This window comes from Barbus barbus, assembly GCF_936440315.1.
Source record: "Barbus barbus genome assembly, chromosome: 4".
Lineage (NCBI taxonomy): Eukaryota > Metazoa > Chordata > Actinopteri > Cypriniformes > Cyprinidae > Barbus > Barbus barbus.
In genome coordinates, this window is record NC_136732.1 from 15,908,892 (window position 1) to 15,923,383 (window position 14,492).

Here is a 14,492-nt window from a genome sequence, read left to right on the forward strand (position 1 = left end):
GGGGTGAGAGGAGCCAGGGATGAGGATTAGGAAGGGATAGGTGGCTTTGTTGTTGGTCATTGTGCCCTTGTGCTCTCCCGGGGCCCTGAGGTTGTGCCACAGAGACACAGGCTGTGCTCTTCACTCCAGCATGGCATCCAGCTGGTCGGCCAGGTCATCAAACATGCTGCCGATGTCGTCTAGGATACTCACTGTGCTCTTATTTTCAGCCAATGAGCTGTGGATCAAAACACACAGACAAACTTAAATATAATTAATATATAATTTAAAAAAAAATGTGGCTGCAAGTGACACGAATAGATTTGTTTTGTCAGAAAAGCTCAACATTTAAAAAAAAAAGATTTGCCTTTAATTATAAAATTTGGTTTGCCAGTTTTGACTTTTTTCCTGAGTAAACGATGAGCGTCCACATTACGAATTCTAACTTCCAATTGGATGCTCTTCTGTTCCGGTCTTCATAGGAACCCATTCAAATAGTGCTAACGTCAGCAGCTTCATATCATCTACACACTCATTATACTTTGAGGTATGAGGCACTGACAAATGACGGTCTTAAACTTATTAAAGGGGTGGTTGATTGCAATTTCATTTTTTTAACGTTAGTTAGTGTGTAATGTTGCTGTTTGAGAATAAACAATATCTGCAAAGTTGCGGCGCTGAAAGTTCAATGCAAACAGAGATATCGTCTTTTAAAATTCTGGCAGTTTAATGTCCACAAATACAGCTCGTAGGGACTACAAAAAGCTAAGCACACGCACATTTGAGCAGCGTCTTTTTTATTTTAATGGTGGTTGACAAACCTACCAAAAGGTGCACATCGCCACCTACTGCACAAAACCTGCATGGCAGCTGACATAAAATAAGGATCGGGCTCAGGATAGCCGATAACGATCAGTTAAAAAACTCTTAATCGGCCCGATCATCTTTGAGATCGGCTCGGGACATTCCTACTTTAAAGTCTTTGCTTCTTAATAACCATAGATATGGCTTCAAAACCGCTGACTTGATTTGAAGAACTTGTGACTAGAAAAAAAAAAAAAGAGTTAGAAACTACTTGAAATTAAATGTTAACTAGATGCCACCATAGACTAGATTCCTACAGGTCTACGATGTCACTGAAAACATTTTTTGCATGTTTTGTGACACTCACTCTTTTTGCCCATCTTTCTTGATCTTCTCTTCGACTGCCTGCAGGGCTGCAGCCAGTGAGGCACTGGTCTCCTCTATCTTCTGGTGCACTGCATCTACTGTCACTACCCCTGCGATAAACGCTGATCCAGTTGAACTGTCCATGGACACCCCACTGATTGAAGAGCGAGGGGGCTTCACAGGTGGTGGTGTAGGGATGGGGGTTGGGGGACCTGATGTCTGGGGAGTTTGGGGTGTCTGTGGGGTTTGGGGTGTTTGAGGTGTCTGTGGGGTGTGAGGAGACTGAGGTGTGTGTGGGGTCTGCGCAGTCAAGGCTGGTGGGGTTGTAGCCTTGACAGGGTGGTTGTTTTGGGCAGAAGCTGTGCTGGCCATTTTGGTGACAGTCTGCTTGGCTGGAGAGGGCATGGGAGTGGGATTAGGTGTCGCATTTAAAGACTGCAGAACATTTTTGGATGGTTTGGGAGCTGTGGGAGGAGGTGTAGGTTTCGGTGAAATTGGAGGAGGTACTTTCTTTCCTTCAACTGTAAACAGAAGAGAAAAGAGATAGGGAGAGAGATGGGAAAAGAGACTGAGCGGAATTTGATGCAACAAGGTCTAAATGCTACAGGGTTTTACGGGATACTCACATAATTGTGTAAAGACAGGGCAAGTGAAAGGGCCACACTGTGTAGTACCTGGGCTGCCAGGTGCCCCAGTTGGTCCAGGAAATGGGGCTTTCTTGGTGATGGCAGCTGGCGGTCCTTGTTTCTTCATGTGCTGGGCCAGAACAGGTTTGGGAGACACTGGAGGTTTGACGGACTTACGAGGGGCACTCTCAGTAACATGGCCTTCCAGGTCTGCACTGTCCCGACGAGGCGAGTTCTCAGGATGTTCCTGTGGCCTGGGCTGCTCCGAAACAGTCACCTCTGACACAGGGCGCCTTTTAATGGTGCTAGTCCCATTCTCATATGGTACAGGCATCTGCCCGTCCTGGAGTTCTTCTGTATCTTTGTCCTTGTTCTTGGGGCGGCGCTTAACTGTATTTGACTCTGTGAGTTGGAACTTGGTGCCATTTGGTTGCTGCTTGGTGCTCAGGACCATTCTTTTCAGCGAGGCTGTGGCATCCACACGTGAAGGGTCCTCCTGGGGTAAAGAGTATGAGATTTCTAGTCCCTCCTCAGTCTCATCTTTACCCTGTCTAGGTCTTTGTTTGATAGTGAGGTTTCCATCCTCAGCAAATGGAAGGTTTTCTGCTGAGCTCCCACTAGAGCTTGGCTGGGTTTCATTGCGTTGTCTATCCTGGATTGGCTCCGGCTGTGGTCCTCGCTTAGCAGCTGCTACTAACTCAGTGACCGGCCCACTAATAGTCCTGCGACGGTTCACTACTTCTCCATCCAGACCAATGGCATCATGCTGCTTTCCTCCTGCAGAACCCACCTGAAGAGAATCAATCTTGTTTTACTGAACTACATATTGCCAAAATACATTTCATCCTAAAGACACAATGACAACCACCTTACCTGCAGATAGTGACCTGCAGACTTCTGTAAAGCGAGACCCTTGGCACCCCCACCAATGGAGGACATTTCCAACATGGCTGCAATGCTCTTCACACTACCGGCACTGCCCGTGTCTACAGTGCCACCTAGGTCACTTGCACGTCTTTGTGGTTGGTAGTGGACCTCCAGAAGAGGTCCACTGCTTGTCTCCCGGGGCACTTTTGTCAGATTACTACTGGAGCTCGAGATGGCTGAACTAGAGCGTTTGGGGGGAGGTGGAGGAGGACCCTTCTTCTTCTGTCTGAGTGCAAAGGACTGGCTTCGGTTGACATTTTTGTCTGCTTGCCCTTTCATTGAGTTGCTGCGACCCACCCGGTTCTGTACTGTGGCATACTTTCCTCCTGAATCTGGCACAATTAGCTCGTCCCGCTCCTGCTCACCATCAGACACAGCATTGCGATTCAGGCTGTGGGCACGTTTCTTAGGCAGACCATATTCATTGCAAGCTTCGTCGCCTTCTGGAGGTAGGCACAGGAGTGGTACTGAGACAGCAGGTCCTTGAGGTGTAGCCTCCTTAGTTTCCACAGGCTGGGCCACTGGGTGTGGAAGAGGCATTTGAGTGGGGGATTGGGGGTGAGCATGAGGTGTCATGGTCTTTTCGGTCTGCTGATGCAGCTGAGAGCTAGGTTTTTGTTTACTCGGTGGGTTGCTCACCGTCTGTGAGGTGGGAGGCTTTGTTTTGGTGGGCGTTTGTGGTGGAGTATAGGGCGGTACAGTACCTTGGGGATAAGACTGACGTGGTTTTGGCTGTGCCAATGAGACACTTCTCTGGCCCCCCTGGCTGCTTTGGCGCATAGTACGTGCCTCCTTTTTGGGTGGCCCACTAGGCTCTTCTGTGTCTCTGCTCTTGTTCATACTGTTCCCATGCAGACTGCGGGCTCGGTGTTGTGCTCCCAGGTTGCTATTGGTTCTAATTTCGGCACCATCCTGCACATCAGCAGGGCGTGTAAGAGCAGCCTGTAACTCCCCACTCAGTTCACTGTCCTGGAAAGTGCTCATTTTAGGGGACATACACTCTCCGCTGTCGTGGGGTGGGCTTTCAATAGCCATCACCTCCTGAGTGACTGGGGGCTTTTTACGCAATGTGTTGCGACCATCAGAGGCCTTCTGGATCTCTGCCAGCTTCTTCACTGCAAGCATAAGCTTCTTCTGGTGTCCTAGGCAAATTTGGATAGAGAAAGAGAGTAAACCACTAAGGTTAAGCAGTGTGGAAAGAACAGAAGTCCGTGTGTGTGAAATCACTTAAATATTATGGAACCCAGATATCTATCTATCTTACCAAGTTTTGTAACGCCAATCTCCTGAAGGTCCTCCCACGTGATGTCAGTGATAAAGTCAATGTTCTCGTATCCATTTTGGACTAAGACTTGGTGATACTGACTCAACCCAATCATAGATAACCACTCTCCAAGACTCGCCTATAGATTAAATGCAAACAAAAACAAATTAACATCTGGATGTGTTTGAATGTGTGTGTGGTTGTGTGTTAAACTCACCGGTTTTTGGTCAGGCAGCCACTCATTAACAGTGATCTTACTGATCTCTGAGGTTATCTTCTTACGATGTCCTGGTTTGGTAACTCCAATAGCTGTTAAATCCTGAAAATAATTATAAGACCCCCCCAAACAAGCCAATCACATTTCAGCACCCGAAGACCTTCATACACACTAAAGCAAGTGGTATATTTTCTGTGCATATATACATTTACACAAAAATTTACAATATTATATGCAAAATTACATATACACATAAAAGATAAAACACTTAAAATCAGACATATCAAACACTCTGATTGCCAAAAGGTGCCAGGATGATAGAAGCAGATGCAAAATAAAATAACAAAAAAGGGAATGAAAAAAAAAAAACAATACCGGGAACAAGTGAGAAAAAGAAGCCTTTTCAGAGTACCCCCAAACATAATTATATAAACACATCCTAATTGATCATGTTCTCAGAGTTTCAACAGAACACCCCTGTTAATTCTGCTTTTAGCAATGACACTGTAAATACTATGAAGTCAGTGGTTTAATGTAATTAAGTGTGGGTAGATAAGCTTGCTTTCAGGAATTCAAATTGCTCAAAGATTAATTTCAGGTTTAGTAATGATTTTGATTTAGTAACAGATTTACACTCCATAATATTTATGAAATATATTAATATATAAATAATTATGAAATTACTAATTCTACTACAAAATATAGGTTTAAGAGATGTTTAAAATGCCTTTGATTTTAATCATATACACAAAAATACATACAGTAGCTCACAACAGAATGTACATTAAGATTTTCTGGGTGGCTATGGGCAAAATTCGAACTTTCATAAAACCCATGTGCTTCAGGCTCATTGTTAGCAATTTTATTAGAAAATTTGAGGATAATTTGTTGGTTGATTCACTTCTTTTCTGTGCTTTGAGTGGGTCTGTAAGTGTTACATTTAGGGTAGAGGGGAGTGACGTGAATAGTTCAGGGTGGCTTAAGGGGGTGGGGGGGGGGGGCAACTCTTACCTCTGGGGTCATTCGGCTAATGGTAGGAATGTCATAGCCAGCGCTGATGAAGTTTGGAGCGTAGACCTGCAGCTGAAATTCACTCAGCCATTCGATAACAGCCTCTGAGCTCTAGAAGAGAAGATAGGTGGCAGTCTATCATTGTTTGGGTCCTGTGGCTGAAAATGGACCAGACCCCAGGCCAACAAACTGAAAACATTAGTCCCAGTGACCAATGTCTCAACTCCACTAAACTTTATTAGTTCATAAATAATTCAAACCTGCCCCTACTTCTGTTTGGTATTATACTGGAGTTAAAATTATTGCTCTTGGTCCAGGTACCTGCTCTGGCAACAAGAGCCAAAGCTTTAGCAAATAAGGGCTCTTATGAACCAAAGGGTTCAGTTAAAAAAAGGAATGTCCATATATTATCTGCTTTGGAATGCCATTTCTCTGAAAGTAGGAGGATGTACTGTAACTCTGTGTAGGAGAGGCAAAAACAGACGTGGGCAGCAAAGAAAATAGGGCTGTTTTGAACAGATGGCCCTCAGTCCAGAAGTCCAGCATGGAGCAGCTCTACTCAGCAGCTCCAAAGTCCCGCTGGGGAAGATATGGCAGCCAAATTTCTCTGTTATATGACTCGAAACAGTGTAGTTTCTGATTTCAGCTAATTGTAAAAATTACATAAAAAATGGCCAGTGTCAAATATGCATTACCAGTGTGCAACATACAAGCTCATTCATGGGATAAAGGATAATTACACCTAGACAGTGTCATATTCATATTGTGTTGATACACCATTCTAGAAAATATCAGCATCATAGTCTCATATCCTCTACACTCACAAGTCTCAGTGTGGACAGACTAAATCTTGATTCATTGATGTCCCATTACCATATCACCTCTAATATGCACTCAACATTTAAAATCAAAAGTCTACATTGTTGGGTACTCTCTGAAAAGAAATCAAAAGGTCAAAATTATTGCAAATAAGGCAAAATATTGGAATGGACTTCAAAATATAGCAAAGAAAATGAAATGAATGATCAAAAAATATCAGAGAGACAGGATTCGCTGTCAATATTAAACAGTAATATCAGACAGAGCGGCTGACAGAAACCTGAAGCTGAGGACAGCGTGCAAGGAAGCCTGCGGAGGAGCCAACTCACCGTGTCCTGACGACAACCAAGAGCACGTAATACCGATGATGCTAGCTGTGAGAGGAAGTGCTGGGAAAGCATCCTGGATGCGCAGATGCCCGTGCATGCATGCGTATGTGTGTGCGTAAGAAAGTGTTTTGCTTGTTTGAGGGAAAGGTAAGGGGACAGTGTGATTTGAGCGGGAGTAGGAGTCTCCTTACCTTCCCCTCGGGCAGCACCTCCCCTTTCCTCTGGGACACCGCCTCCCCATACGGCTGCTCGTGAAGTGGACAGCTTGACAAACTCTGACTGCGTGAGGAGGGTCCTAGAAGAACCATGAGATCATTCATACACATTGGAACATTGCAATTGCACAAACCACTCCCTTTTTGTGTTTTCTGACCAACTACACCTCTTAGCCAATCAGATCTTAGTGATGCTCACACCCACAGCTATTAGTGCAACCATCTGGCACAGAAAATCAGCCAATTTGTGAAAAAAATTATAAAACATTTTGGATGGAGAGACTTCTTTGTGACAAGAGATTCTCGTATGATTTATTCTCAAAAGAGTTGTTTGAAATTCCCACTAACCCTTGTTGCTGGAAGCGTGAGAGGGGTGGTCCAAAGACTTGGTCTGCTCCAGCAGGTGTTCTTTAGCTTTGGCAGACTGGGACAAAACCGTGGCCAGAAGCTACAGAATGAACAAAGCTAATCAGATCAAGAAATAACATGAAAATAACAATGCAGGCTATGGCTGTCGGACTTCAAGTTCACCTCCCTTGTGTTCAGCTTTGAAGAATAAAGGTTTGCATGAATAAGTGTAAAACGTCCCTTTGGAAAATGTAGGTCAAACCAGCTTCTCACGGTAGCTGGTTGAAATTTATCGCAATCAGGGCAAAGCTGGTTTAGGTGGACTACCAGCTACAGAGGTTGAAGTCAACCTTGCAGACCATCTTGATCAATCTGGTTAGGGCTGGTAGAGAGTAACTTCTGATATTGTTGGTTTTACATAGGTTCTAGCTGTTTTAAGCTGGTTTATCATTATAACTGTGTTGTGGACTATGCTATTCTTTAATATTGAGAATAATTTTTAGAACTATCTCCTTATAGTTATATTTATAGTTATCGTTCTTGGTGTGAAAGGGGCTTAAGCCTATAGGGAACAAGAATAAAAATGTGCAGAAAATGGCAAAACTGTTTGCACTACAAACCAATGTGTTCATAATTAAGATAATACATTAAAATAATATGGTAAGACACAACTATTTGCAATATCAAGCAGCAAATCGAGCTGTTTTCTACAGCTAAAAATAGCTGGACGTGGATGAGACCAGAAGCCAGACCCATAAAATTTACAAATGTCCGAGTCCACTCTTACAGGAAAAATAAGGTGGATATTTTTAAACACGTACACACAGACCACTTTGCATTTTCTTCTTCGCACAAGAATGACGTTAATCACTCCTTTCCAGCATACACCATTCTTATCAAGCAAGGGTACTGTTTTCGATGGAAATGCAAGCCAGTTTAAGGTGTACCATCCCAAATCCTACTGTACCATACTGTTCTGCTTGGTGATTAGGGCTGGGAGACCAGCTTCTAATGGTCGCTGGTTTAAAATGTTTTCTAGCTTGTTGAAGCTTGTTTATGATTATTTAGGTCAGTGGTTCTCAACTCCTTCTTCTGATGCACTCAGTTGAGTTCATGGAGCGCTCACCTAATAAGCTGATGATCTGAATTAGGCGTTCTCAATACGGAAGACATACAAAATATGCAAAGCAGTGGGTCCCCAGGATTTAGGTCATTGGCTGAGTTGTTTCAATTGACCCATTGCAAAAACCCACTTTCCTTAGTTAATGTTGCTATGTCCGAGAAACAATGCCTCTCTCAATCAGTCAAAAAATACATCACAGAGCAAAGAGAAAACTGACAACACGCCGATAGACAAGACAAAGCAGGATACTTCTGGAATGAAACAAGGTCTCAACTTTAAAATGTTCTTCTTTTAAGAAATTCAAAAAACAAATACTATTTTGTTTTACTACTTTAATGTGTTGTGACAGATCACTGTAGCGCCTCAAGATGGCGGATTCAAGATAGTCAGATCACCTTTCAATCAAGCTCTTTGCGAATCGTCAATTCTAAATCACAATTGCACTGGGGTGCGTATCCCAAAAGCAACTATGGTCACAAGTTCCATCATTACCAGTAGAGTAGTTAGCTAACAATGCTTTTGGGAAACACACCCCTGGTTGACGTGGTTGTTCACATTAGCACATTATTACCCGTTTTTCTCAGTTCTATTGTTCTATTGCCAGTATTACTAGATAAGACATGCCTAACCATTTAAACTAGAAACATATAAGTAAGTTCTTTAGGGCATGTTCTCAAACCACAATTGGAGTTCAGTCACTTTGCATGTCAGATAGATTACCTTGACTCCCTCTGCCTGTGCATGAAGGATACTGCTGCTGCCTGCGCTCTGTCCACTACCAGAGGATCGGGCACTGGCAACACTGCCTGAACTGCCCACACTGCTGCGGTCTCCACCTGGAACAACAAGCCCCCAGCAAACACACACACAAACACAGTCAGCCCAGTCAGACCACACCTCCCCGAAACGCTCCAATCACACCACTATGAACTTCCCCTCTGCAATGCACTGATCTGATACACGGGATGACAGAGACTTACATAACAATGGTGACCAAAGACCAGGTGACTGATGACACACGACATGTTAGCATAGTCACAATACGAACAAACTCAGGCCCACGCTGCCTTCACTGAAAATGCAGTTTGCACACACGGCTACAGACATATCTGTGGATTGTCTGTACGTGTGTTCTTGAGGGAACGACTTAACGGATGCTGCTCTAACAGAGCGAATGAGAGCCTTTCAATGCGCCTACACGCCTGCAGTTGAGGAGGTTTCTGAGGTCAGACGTACAGCAGCTGCACCAGGAGCGTGGTAAAGCAGGGGGAATTATGAGAGAAGAAGAAGAGGAGGAGGAAGAGGGGGCAGCCCTACTGTTACCTGCCACAGGCTTGCGCAGCACCCAGATCTCCTCGCTGCTGCCGCCCTGGGGACCACCGGCTGGGGTGGGTGAGCCATGTGGACTGGACTCTGAGCCGCGAGAACCTTTAACACAGAAACCATCATTAACTGTGCCCTGGCTTGGCCACCTGCCCGATCAGAAGTTTTCTGGACAGGTCAGGCAAGAGGACAGCTAAACTATGTCTAAACTGTCGCTTTAGCAGTCTGCTTGACTGCAAGCCTCTGTCTCCCTTTCAAACACACTCGCAAGGCAAGCACACATATATATACTGTATATCTAATACAAATATATATGAACATTCATATACAGAGGTACATGAAATATAAAAGAAGAAACATGTACTGTATATATGTGTATATACATATATATATGTCTTGATTTACACGTACACATAGGTATGACATATATAATATATACAGAGATATATGATTATATATGTAAATAGGTATAACAAAAGGTGTTGCAGTGCATTACAGGAGCATAGTTCATTAGTATTCTAAAGCCATCAAACCACAAATGTATAATAATGTGTTCATATACAAATAAACGCAATAACATCTTGCAGTAGCTGTCTCTAATCAAAGAAGAGTCTCAACAGACTTTTTAAAAAATATTGTTAAAGGGAAAGTTCACCTAAAAAAATGTCAATTCTGTCATCATTTATTCACCCTCATTTCTTTTTTGTGAACTCAAAATAAGACTTTTTTTATGTTTATGTCCATACAATGAAAGTCACTCACCAAAACAGAATCAGAATCAGAATCAGAATGAGCTTTATTGGCCAAGTATGTTTACACATACAAGGAATTTGTTGTAGTGACAGATACACACCATTTCACAGAATTTTCTTTTGTATTTCACAGAAGAAAGAAAGTCATACAGGTTTGAAATGACATGAGGGTGAATAATGATGACAATCTTCATTTTTGGGTGAACTATCCCTTTAGGGTTTGTTTCACAATTACCAGGCCCAGACCAAATGTGCAGATTTGTTTCACCATTTTAAACGGGGGGAAAAAAGTGCAATTCTTCATAATGGATTTAAACATGGTGTTAAATGGAACTGAAAGTACAGAACTTTAATTGGTATCTGAAAGTATATCCAGGTTGACTGTGGCCCCCCTTCAAATTCTGAGGCCACTGATTCTACATGAGCCTGATGATTACTGATCACTTACAACTAAAACAGACATAAACATATTCCAATTTACGACGACCAAGAGTACATAAGAATAGCAACATGCTCCATACCAATATCAAAGTTTAGTTTGATACACAATCGCTGAAAGGATCAGAGTTAGTATATGAATGGACAGATCAGTACAGTTGAGACGAAGGAGAGATGAAACAGACAGATGTTCATTGACGGCACACACATAGACTGATGTTGTGCAGAGATGCAGTATGGAGAGGTAAGAGGCTGGCTGTGCATGCCCTGTTGGTCACGCATAAAAGAGAGAACGAGTGAAGGGGGCAGTGGAGCGAATCCCAGGTGTAGTCATCACAGAGAGGGAAAATATAGCACCAAGTTCAGGGAGATTTAGGAGTAAAAGAGGAGAGATAACCGCTTCAACAAAGAGAGGCCGTGAACCTCTTTTGTGCTGGTTAAAAGAACTTACTAGCCAAATCGTGGTCATTCTTGGACTCTAAAACAAAAATAAAAATCAACAACCAAAATAATGTCAGAAAATAAAATTAAAATTAAATGTAAATAAGGAAAAATTCAGAAATAATAATTTCCAGAAAAAATTAATTCAGAAAACTTTAAGGAATTATTGGAGCTAATTCATTATTGTTCGTATTCAGACTATTAAAATGACAACTACTGTAATTTAACACATTCCTTAAAGCTTTGTGAATAATAATAGTTCTAAACAATATTAATAATAATACAGTGGAGACAGATTAGGGGATCTGTACCTTGTCCACTGTGCGGCTCTCCTGAGGTGTTTGGGGACCTGCTATAGCCAAAGGAAGTGAAAAGTGGCAGATGGGAATGTGGTGGCGGAGGTGGAGGAGGCGGCAGGATATGAATCTCATGATACGAGTCCCCATTCACCATGGCAATGGCGGGCGACACAGGGCCGCACACCGGCGCACAGAGCTGTATCTTTTGATACTGTTGGGTACAAGTGACTGTACTCCATGAACCTAGATACGACAACACAGCAACCACCACCACCACAACAAACAAAACAATTACACATAAGAGAGGGAAAACAAATTAACCCAACACAAAAATCAAAACAGCAAAACCATAAAACACAAATCAAAAGGAAGAAACGCTTGCTTTATATTTCAAGCTATTCAGTGCGAATGGAGTGAAATGCCTGTAACTATATCATCTTCAAGGTGTCCGTTGATATTTATACACATACAGGTACATCTCAAAAAATTTGAATATCGTGAAAACTGCATTTTTTTGTAACTTATTTAAAAAAGTGAAACTTTCATATATATTCATTACATGTAAAGTAAGACATTTCAAAAGTTTTTTTGTTTTAATTTTGATGGTTAGAGCTTACAGCTCATGAAAGTCAAAATCCAGTATCTCAAAATATTAGAATATTTCCTAAGATCAATCAAAAAAAGCATTTGCAAAGCAGAAAAGTTCAAGTTCTTTAAAGTATGTTCATTTATGCACTCAATACTTTGTCAGGGCTCCTTTAGCACAAACTCCAGCATCAGTGAGGAATGGCATGGAAACAGTCAGCCTGTGGCTCTGCTGAGGCACTATTGAGCCTTCAGCTCGTCTGTTTTGTTGGATCGACTGTTTCTCATCTTTCTCTTGAAAATATCCCATAGATTCCATATGGGGTTCAAGTCAGGCATGTTGGCTGGCCAATCAAGCATAGTAATATCATGGTCAGCAAACCACTTGGAAGTGATTTTGGCACTCTGGGCAGGTGCTAAAGTCCTGCTGGAAAAGCAAATCAGCATCTCCATAAAGCTTGTCAGCAGATGGAAGCATAAAGTGCTCCAAAATCTCCTAGTAGACGGCTGCATTGATTCTGGACTTGATAAAACACAATGGACCAACACCAGCAGACGTCACGGCACCCCAAATCATCACTGACTGTGGAAACTTCAAACTGGACTTCAAGCAGCTTGGATTCTGTGCCTCTCCAGTCTTCCTCCAAGTTTTTCACGATATTCTAATTTTTTTGAGATGTACCTGTACACATACATATATATATATATATATATATGAAATAGAAGCAATCTGTGTAAATGCAAGGTTAGTGAATGAATTGGAAATGAGCTGGTGCTTTGAGTGAAATGAAAAGTCTCTTTCTGTAAGTGCCCGAGGAGAAATAGAGTGATCTTCTCAAATGAGAAGTTTAGTATGCATGACTCTTTTCAGTAAGTCTGTGTGTGGGTGGCTATGCGAGTGCGCAATTTGACCATTCATGTTCACTGTGAGCACAGCAGGACTTCATAGAGGGCTTGTTCGAGATGAGAACTCTCCTCCTTTCACTAATTACATAAATACAACAGATATTACATCAGTTACAGTATTCTTTATAAAAACTACAATTTCAGTAAATAAGAGACTATAAAAAAGGGACCTGAAATATTCTAAAGCACAAAAAGCGGGACACAAAAACGTGGATGGAGTGGAGAAGACCGAGCAGCAGATGTAGACACAGACATGGATACTTAGTGAAGCATGAGACACAATGAACACATAGATTAGTCCCCTGCTGTCATTCCCAAACAGAGCCATAGACCAGACATAAACCCTCTGGATGGAAAGAGCGCACTTTATGGATCATAGAAATCTGCACGGGTACAAAGAAAAGTCTTCTGCTGTCCAAAGATTCTTCCTATGATTGATAAGCTAAAAACATCTTTAAGGTCAGATTTAACGGCTCTTCTCTTCTCTTCTCTTCTCTTCTCTTCTCTTCTCTTCTCTTCTCTTCTCTTCTCTTCTCTTCTCTTCTCTTCTCTTCTCAGCCTCAAAATTAGTTTCTCTAGCAGGGATAAAGATGTACTTATTGGCCAATATGAACTAAGAAGAAGATCTAGACGCCCACCATTAGTTGACCAGCAGAGGGCGCAATCCATTGAGTTCTGCTGTTCTGTCTATGTTTGAATGGAGACCTAGCTATTATTTGAGATACTATTATTAGCAGATTTCTTTCTGACAGCATGAAATGCTGTAAAAACTGAGCAATAGGAGATCAGAAACGAGCTAAAGATGCTCCACATTTGCCCTGTTTTTGTTGCCACAAAAGCAGATGGCCCTGTCTGGCTCTCAATCCAGTGCACATGAGCAGCATAAACAGCTGGCTGTAAACAGAATCAGGGTCATGTGAATTTAGCAGCATTACTCGTGCATCTGTGAGTGCGTGAGGTCTCAGTAAGAGGCAGCACTGACCCGCCTGTTGTCCTCTCTTACCCGCAGCCCCAGGCCTCTTACTGATCACTTCCACCAAGCTGGAGGGGAAGTAGCCCACTCTGTCATTTCCTGTGCGGTTATCATGGATGCAGCCCTTCCACCTCCCATCTGAATGTTGCTCCAGAACCTATATAAGTAATGAATCATCTACAATCAATCTACATCACCTTTAATACTTTGTAATGCCAAAATTAAGTGCAAACTTAAAATCAGGATCTTCATAGTTAACGTCATTTAAAATCTTGTGTTTAAGAATGTTACAGAAATGTAGAAATTTCAAATGTTATTTTTATGTTAATTTTTATTGTAAAAGACATTCAAAAGTTTAGCGTTGCTGAGATTGTATTTTATTTTTTAAATAACCATTTCTTATTATCTTATCTATTATTTCTCATCATTATCTCAATATTATTTATTATTTCCTGGAATTGATTTTCAATTTTTTTGGCATTTGCTAGGCATGAAAAATAAACAGATACTAAACTAAATACGCCTAGAATAAAATAAATAGAATAAATGTCCATAAATAATAATAATTTAAAAATAACAATTTTAAATGTGTGTAAAACATTTTACATAGGCATTTGGAGCAATTTTGTGACTTTTCTGACTTCTGACCTTCTGACCTGAGTCCTTGAAAACTTCTGAACTTAATGAAATTAGACCATTCCATTAGAGTCTGAAATATCATACTATAGATCATAAAGAGATCATATA

The 14,492-nt window shown here is 41.8% G+C and overlaps 1 protein-coding gene across 4 annotated transcripts in view; it reads right to left on the reverse strand.

Annotated features, from left to right (window-relative positions):
- LOC306864196 (caskin-1-like) overlaps positions 1 to 14,492 on the reverse strand; it is a 96,387-nt gene continuing 81,895 nt past the window's right edge. Inside the window, exons 10-23 of one of the 4 annotated variants that reach the window (XM_079408001.1) lie at positions 13,776 to 13,902; positions 11,294 to 11,524; positions 10,993 to 11,019; positions 9,352 to 9,456; positions 8,749 to 8,864; positions 6,906 to 7,005; positions 6,534 to 6,637; positions 5,195 to 5,305; positions 4,184 to 4,285; positions 3,967 to 4,105; positions 2,649 to 3,844; positions 1,824 to 2,565; positions 1,151 to 1,670; positions 1 to 217 (exon numbers count right to left, since the gene is read on the reverse strand). In XM_079408001.1, the coding sequence (XP_079264127.1) occupies positions 121 to 217; positions 1,151 to 1,670; positions 1,824 to 2,565; positions 2,649 to 3,844; positions 3,967 to 4,105; positions 4,184 to 4,285; positions 5,195 to 5,305; positions 6,534 to 6,637; positions 6,906 to 7,005; positions 8,749 to 8,864; positions 9,352 to 9,456; positions 10,993 to 11,019; positions 11,294 to 11,524; positions 13,776 to 13,902 (3,717 nt within the window). In that variant the 3' untranslated portion in view covers positions 1 to 120. Of the gene's footprint in view, positions 218 to 1,150; positions 1,671 to 1,775; positions 2,566 to 2,648; positions 3,845 to 3,966; positions 4,106 to 4,183; positions 4,286 to 5,194; positions 5,306 to 6,533; positions 6,638 to 6,905; positions 7,006 to 8,748; positions 8,865 to 9,351; positions 9,457 to 10,992; positions 11,020 to 11,293; positions 11,525 to 13,754; positions 13,903 to 14,492 lie in introns of all 4 variants that reach the window. The other 3 variants (XM_079407999.1, XM_079408000.1, XM_079407998.1) reach the window with 3 other exon arrangements.